Source organism: Peromyscus californicus, unplaced genomic scaffold (genome assembly GCF_007827085.1).
Source record: "Peromyscus californicus insignis strain IS unplaced genomic scaffold, ASM782708v3 Scaffold_17__1_contigs__length_78620276, whole genome shotgun sequence".
Lineage (NCBI taxonomy): Eukaryota > Metazoa > Chordata > Mammalia > Rodentia > Cricetidae > Peromyscus > Peromyscus californicus.
The window spans coordinates 49,034,012-49,041,453 of record NW_026294469.1 but is presented as its reverse complement, the minus strand read 5'-3'; the positions used below and the strand labels follow the sequence as shown (position 1 = coordinate 49,041,453).

At 44.4% G+C, this 7,442-nt stretch overlaps 1 protein-coding gene across 2 annotated transcripts in view; it reads right to left on the bottom strand.

Annotated features, from left to right (window-relative positions):
- Window positions 1–1,903: 1,903 nt before the first annotated feature.
- Window positions 1,904–7,442, bottom strand: part of Dctn4 (dynactin subunit 4) — a 33,304-nt gene continuing 27,765 nt past the window's right edge. For both annotated transcript variants that reach the window (XM_052742231.1, XM_052742232.1), the window contains 2 exons: window positions 5,339–5,436; window positions 1,904–4,609 (listed from right to left, as the gene is read on the bottom strand). In XM_052742231.1, coding sequence (XP_052598191.1) covers window positions 4,396–4,609; window positions 5,339–5,436 — 312 coding nt within the window. In that variant the 3' untranslated portion in view covers window positions 1,904–4,395. The remainder of the gene's footprint in view (window positions 4,610–5,338; window positions 5,437–7,442) is intronic.

The window sequence follows — 7,442 nt, the reverse complement described above, 5'->3', positions numbered from 1 at the left end:
TTCCCTATGTGTAGTGATCAGAGGATAGTGCCAGTCACTAGATTAGACATAGAGGTCAGGCAGTGGTGGCACACACCTTTAATCCTATCACTCCGGAGGCAGTGATCCATCTGGATCTCAGTGAAGTTCAAGGCCACACTGGAAACAGAGCCAGGCAGTGGTGGCACACACCTTTAATCTCAGTACTGGAAAGCACACATGCCTTTAATCCCAGGAAGTGACGGCAGGGCAGAGAAAATATATAAGGCATGAGGAAACTGAAACTAAAGCAGTCTCAGCTGAGACCCTTTCGGGTGAAGACTCAAGAGGATTTCAGTCAGAGGATTCGTGGAATTGGTGAGATAAGAGGTGGTTATGGTGATATTTTATTTGTATTAAAATGTTATTTGTATGTTAATAAATAAAGTTGCCTGGGGTCAGAGCTATTAGCAAGCCATAGGAAAGCAGGGCAGTGGTGGCGTACGCTTGTAATCCCAGCACTCGGTAGGCAGAGCTAGGTAAGTCTCTGTGTGTTCAGGGATACAGCCAGTATTGGATACACATGCCTTTAATCTCAATACCAATCATAGAAAACCTGGAGGTCTATACAGACAGGCCGTGATGAGGCGGTCATGTGGTTGGGTTTACAACCAATGAGAAGGCAAAGGAGAAACACTATATAAAGACTTTAACACAGAAAGTAGCTCCGGTTCGGAGAGGTAGGACCACCCCAGAGGAAGGGTAAGGTTTTAGCTCTTAGCTCTGACCTCTTTGCATTGGTTCTGTGTTTCTCATTTAAAAAGATGGTTGGTTACATCTACAGGTGGTGGCTGTGGCTTGCTCTGCTTCTCTGATCAGCTTTCACCCTGACATCTGGCTCTGGGTCTTTTGTTAAGACCTTTTAAGATTTGAACAACACCTATGTTCAAAAGATGTCACCTGGATCTCCTTTAACCATACTTCAACTTCCAGGTCCTTGTTTTCCAAGTTGCTGTTGGGGAGAGTCAGAATCCAGGCAACGGGGGTCCCTGGAAGGGCCAGCAGGACACTAGTAGGGCAAAGGCCCCGTCAGGAGTGGGTGGGAGGATGCTGAGTGGCTAGAAAGAGCTCTCCATGAAGGAGTCCATGTTAGCTCACCTCTCAAGCACCAGGAGTTTGTTCACATCCTATGTTGTAAGTGACGGAGATCCTTTCCGGCTTCAGTAGAGAAATGCACTAAAAACAGACTTGAGTAATCAGGTTCTTTAATGCTGGCTACTCACAATGGGGAAAGCTAAGAGATCCTCCATTTTGTATATTTTAAAGGATACCTTTGCAAATAATGAACCAGGAGATGAAAGCTGGTACATAGCTAACACACAACCAATGCATCTGAAAACATGTGCATAAGCTCAAGCAACATCCACCGTATGTTCCAGGGAACTACTTCTTTTCTTTTTTTTGAGATAGGGTCTTTATACAGAGTCCTAGAATTCACTATATAGGCTAGGCTGGCCTTGAACTCACAAGAGATCTGCCTGCCTCTGCCTCTCTAGTGCCACCAGCATTAAAGGCATGCACCACCACGAAGCAGGGCTTGGTGAATTACTCTATCAAGTTAATTCACATAAGGAAATGAAGGGAGGGGCAGGAGAGACCGTTCAGCAGTCAAGAACATTTGCAGACGACAGTTCAGTTCCCAGCAGGCGGCTCAGAACCACCTGTAACTCTAGCGCCAAAGGATCTGCTTCCCTCTTTTGGCCTATGTTCCCCCAAATAAAAACAATTTGAGAGAGAGAGAGAGAGAGAGAGAGAGAGAGAGAGAGAGAGAGAGAGAGAGAAAATGGAAGGGTGCCTACCACAGAGTTGTATCTATGAACTGATCTTTAGGCCCTGAGTTGTGTAGTTTCTAACCAGTATTTGTGAAATCAAACAGGAGACACACTCAAGTTTTGTCGCTTTATTTCACTACATTAAGCAATAAGGCAAAACAGTAACTTGCTATTCATAAGTCAAGGAGTGCCTCTCATCCCCAAAAGGAGCCAAGAAGGATGCTTATTACAAAGATGCAGTGACATTTAGTGCAGTATGCCTATAGCATATATTTGGAACAAAAGAAAATTTTGGTGTATAAATTAATTCACAAACCCAAAGTAACTTAGCTTTAAGTTTCCAAATTGTAGTTTCAAGTGCTAAGGACTCCCAACTCTTGTGTCCTGGTGCACACTGACTAGTAATAAAAACCCTGCACTGACCTAGTATCAGAAGGGCCACAGACACAATTTCTAATTCACCAGCTACAGCTGCACCTGATCTAATACCAGAAGAGTGATCGGCGCAACTCCTAATTCACCAGCTGCAGGTGTTGAACCTTTTCTAAGAACACAAGACCAGCTTACACTAAACTCACCTTGAAATAGCCAACAGCGGTTATTTGTAAGTTAACTTGACTTCTTAAACAGAAATTGTATGTTCAAAAGTGTTTTTGTGTTTATCACCCAGGAGTAGACCCATACGTCAACATTTTCTGGGGAGTATCAGTTTCACTGCATAAAGGCATGCAGACAACTGTGCCTGTCTCCACAATATGTGGACTTAGGAAGCCATCTGCACTTTGATTCCCCCCCGACCCCAAGAAGACACTGAGGAATGGTTTCACAGAAGGCTTGAACTTGAGGCTTTGTGAAGTTATAAAAAAAAAAATCACTTTCTGTAGTTTGAAACTTGTAATTACCCAACTTCCTGTTCCAGCTTCTATGAGGTTAAACTTTACTGTTCCCATAACATCAAAGACCAATATTTTCTTATACTGAGGTAAATATATTACTCTGTGAGAATATTGTTTCATAAAATTGGCTTGATCTTAAATAAGATAGTGTCTTTCAATAGCTTCCTAGTTTCCTCTTTTAAGGGGAACTAACAAAGACTATTTTCTATCTGTAGTCCAGATTCTCTATCCCTTAAAACAAACCAAACCAAAGCTCCTAAAGACAGAAAATGAAAACCAAAGCGAGGTTTGTAAACAGGAACTTCTTCCAAGGTCTGTTGGCCATGTGCTAGGAACACTTTAAGGAAAGTGGTGCAGCTGGTCTACTTTTAACTCGTTTTAGAAAACATCCCAGAAATCAAGGGTTGCAACTCAACGTTAGAACTTGAGAGAAACGGCATGTCTGGGTTAGGCCAGCACTCTGGCTCCTTGCTCAACTGCTATGGCTTACAATCAAAACGGTCTCACTTGATCCAGCACAAGAAGTCTTATACCCACCAAGGGAAAGGCTCTTTTTTAACATCCAGTTTTGGATTTAAGAGACTGATGGTTAACTTCTCCTTCAGCTCACTGGAAAAACGTTAGTTTATATCATGCTAAAAAAGGCAAAGTTTAAAATGTTCTCTGAATCCCAGAGTTGAGTATGTCCATTTAAACTGTCTTGACTCTCTTTCTAAACCCCGCAACATTAGAACATTCCTTGAATTACACAACAGAGCAGAGAGCTGGGTGTGGTGACAAGTGTTTTTACTCCTAGCAGGTGAGTTCAAGGTTAGCTTGGTATACATATGGAGTTCCAGGCCAGAGTTACATGGAGGGAACCTATGTGAAAAAATAAATGGAAAAGAAAAAAAAAAAAAACAAACAACAAAACCAAACAAAAACAAAATCCACCCCCCCCCCCAAAACAAAACAAAACCAGAGTAGAGAAGGGCAGAGAGCGAGATCTATAAAGGCTGTCTCCCTGTGGCAGCATTAGCCCCTGAATATTAGGGTAATATTAAAACAATGGAACTTCATGATAGTAATTGCTTGCAACTCAAATCCTTGAAGTCCCGTGTACTACTGAGGAAAATGAAGGGCAACGGGTAGGTATACTGTAGTCCTTCACAGGAGACAAATGGAGTGCCTTAAAGTCATGTCCTGTCATCACAAAGTTAGAGACACTGACAATCCTTCTGTCATATGGAAATCAACGGCAAAGTGAGAGCCACGGCAAGTGAAGGGTTATAATTACTAGGTTATCCTTAATGGAATGCCGAAAGCAGTTGGAACAGAGACCAACGCTGCGGCACGAACAGCAGGTCTTCTCTGGATTACCATTCTAAGGTTTTTCGGTCAAACTGTGACAGGTACAAGGCCCATTTCTCAGGGAGTAAATCGAACGCCCCAATGAGGAACACCCATTTTACTGGGATGGAGTTAGGCTGGTACTCAACGTGCAGGGCTCAGTGCGGGAGACACAGACTTCCTGGTGTCCACAGAGAGAGCAAGTGGAACAGCAGTGACCCTGTGCTCCCAATCCTGGCCTGGCCTCCACTCCTAGGAACAGGATTTAGTAGTGATGGGTACATCTTTATAAACACATCTAATGAAGCAGCAGCTTCCACACTGTTACAGAGTTGTGGTGGCACAGCTGTGGGGACATCTGCCCACCAGGTGACTTTGTTTTAAGGAAGAAGAGGGCCAAAGCTCAGTTCCACATGCTGAGTAAGCCAGATGACCTCTGTGCCCTGGTCACTTTCTTCCATCGGGCGGATGGGGGCAGCCAGGTTTTTAAAATCATGTTTCATCTTGAAGCACACGGTCACTTCACCTTCCTCACGCTGTGGGGTGACTTTGATGAAGATGCCCACTTTGTTGGCTTTTCGGAAAGCTACGATGCTATAAGGAAAGAAAAGCACAGTATTAGGCAGATGAGAAGTCAACCGAATCACCAAGTCTCCTAGTCATTTCCTGGTTCCATGGGAACCTCTGCTGCGATCACCATCCTACTGACCATCAAAGAAGAGTGTCTTCAGAAGAAGCTGAGATATTTATATTTTCCTTTAAAAACATTTATTTAACATGTATAGGTGTTGTGCCTGCTTGTAAGTCTCTGTATCATGTACATGCTTGGTGCCTGCAGAGGCTAGAAAAGGGCATTCGATCCCCTAGAACTGGAGTACAGATGGTTGTGAGCTACCATCTAGGTGCTGGGAATTGAATCTGGATCCTCTGGAAGAACAGAGAAAATTCTTAACTGCTTAGCCATCACTCCAGCCCTTATAGGAAACTGGTAGGTAGTGGGCCCCAGCTGAGGAAAGCAGCCCACATAAAGCACACATGTGAAGGTTATCCGCCCATTTCCAGTCCAGCTGTTTTGAGCTTTCTCTGTACACTGTGACTAGCTTGTGGCCTCACCTCAGGCAGCCTCTGTCAAAGGCATCGGCGAAGCCTCTCCTACCTTCATGCCTCTCCTGCTATGATAGACTAAAATCCCTCTGAAGTTGGAGCTCAGTAAGCTTTTCTTCCTCAGCCGCTCCTGTCACACGTCTGATCACAGCAACACAAAGGACGGGTCCAGGCTCCTGGACCGGTGACTGCTCTGAGGGTCACAGAAAGACCACTTACTCAGGGTCGTCCTGGAAGTCCTGGGGCTCCGCCAGCTCATCATACTCTGCTGCTGCATCCTTGCCGGCTAAAACAAGCTCTTTGGGAGGCACCACCACCTGAGAGCAAAAGAGACAACTGCAGCAGCACCGCCTAGACAGGAGAGCATCGCGTTCCTGGACACATTTATACTCCTTACACAGTCTTAAAACACCGCTGAGGAACTTGAGCATGAGAATGAAGAATGGAAACAAGTGAGGATTTGCAGGCTGCAGGATGGCTAATGCTTACCTGATAACCTACTGGCATGGCTGATTGGGCCGAGTAGGAAGAAGACCCACCCTAAACTGTGGTGGCACCATTCGTGGACTGGATAAAAAGGAGAAAGTAAGCTGAGCGCAGTCATCCGCTACTTCACAACAGATACCAAGAAGAGCCGTGACCAACTGACTCGAGGCCAGGCATCATGACTGCCCTGACCGCCAGGCAAAATAAGCTTCCTTAGATTGTTTTGTCAAGACCTGTTGTTACCAGTTATTCTGTTGCAGCAACAGAAAGTAACTGACTAGTACAGCTTACTGAATTTAACCAGGCCAGGGCACAGGGCCGTACTGCATCTTTTCCTCTTTTTCTTCTTTTACTGTGCTACTTCTGAAGGGGAGAGGAGTGCATATTCCCTTTGCTATATTATTTTTAAGAAAATTCCTGGCATATTTGAGACAATTTATCCCCCCTCAAACACAAGGACTTTCTGACACTGAACACTGGGGGTGGGGGAGTGTATTTATGCTTGTGGAGCACAGGCTAGATTGTTATGTTGTAACTGGTCTATACCTTGTTATCTCAGAGACCAGCAGAAACTATCAGCCACTAAGTATAGCTACAGTGCTGTGTGTGTGTGTGTGTGTGTGTGTGTGTGTGTGTGTGTAGGTGGTGGTGGCGGTGGCAGGGCACAATAAAGCCTTGATCGATGAATGCTGTGTCCACATTCCAGGCTGTTACGTTTTTAGCCCAACCACACCTACTTATTATTGTTATTTTTAAAAACAAATGTAAGGACATGTGTCATCTTTTTCTAGAGGTGATGCTAGTGAATGAAATCATTAAAAGGCAGAAGAAAAACCCACTAGGAAATTTTCTAGTGATATTCTTTGGATAACAGCTGGAGACACAGGCATTTCTTCTATAAATACTCACTGTGAGTATCACACTGAATTATGGGTCAGTACTACATAAAGTTCTCTTAGAATGTCCATCAACTAGATTGGTGGGATGGCTTAGTGGGTCAAGTGCTGGCCACCAAGCCCGGCGACCTGAGTTAGTTCCTCTAGACCTATGGTAGAGCAGAGAACTGACTCTAACCTTGAAGCACGTGCCATGTGCACACAGCGTGCACATACACAAATCAATACACACCTGCAAAATTTAAAAAATTCCATCTGTGGTGATACTATGTTCCCCAAAATATTGTGCACCCTAATAATCTTATCTGGGGTCAGAGAACAGAACAGTCACTAGATATAGAGGCCAGAAAATGGTGGCACACACGCCTTTAATCCTAGCATTCCAGAGGCAGAAATCCTCTGGATCTCTGAGTTCAAAGTCACACTGGAAACAGTCAGGCGGTAATAAGAGCCTTTAATCCCAGGAAGTGATGGCAGAAAGCAGAAAGGTATTTAAGGCGTGAGGACCAGGAACTTAGGCTAGTTAAGCTTTTAGGCTTTTGAGCAGCACAGTTCAGCTGAGATTCATTCTGGATGAGGACTCAGAGGCTTCCAGTCTGAGGAAACAGGATCAGCTGAGGAACTGGCAAGGTGAGGTGGCTGTGGCTTGTTCTGCTTCTCTGATCTTCCAGCATTCACCCCAGTACCTGGCCTTAGGTTTGTTTTTATTAATAAGACCCTTTAAGATTCGTGCTACATCCATCAACCTCTCAGTAGCAAACTATAAAAAACCCTACATTTCATTCAGTCAAATTATCTTAATACTTAGTCACTGCTATTTGTACTCTACATAAATAGTGGATGTAGGAGAGACACCAGCTTCTAGAAGGAGGTGAGTCCTCAAGAATGAGTGTTGAACTGAATGGGAAGGTGTGTGTGCTGGGGAGCTAGAGCAGGAGGGA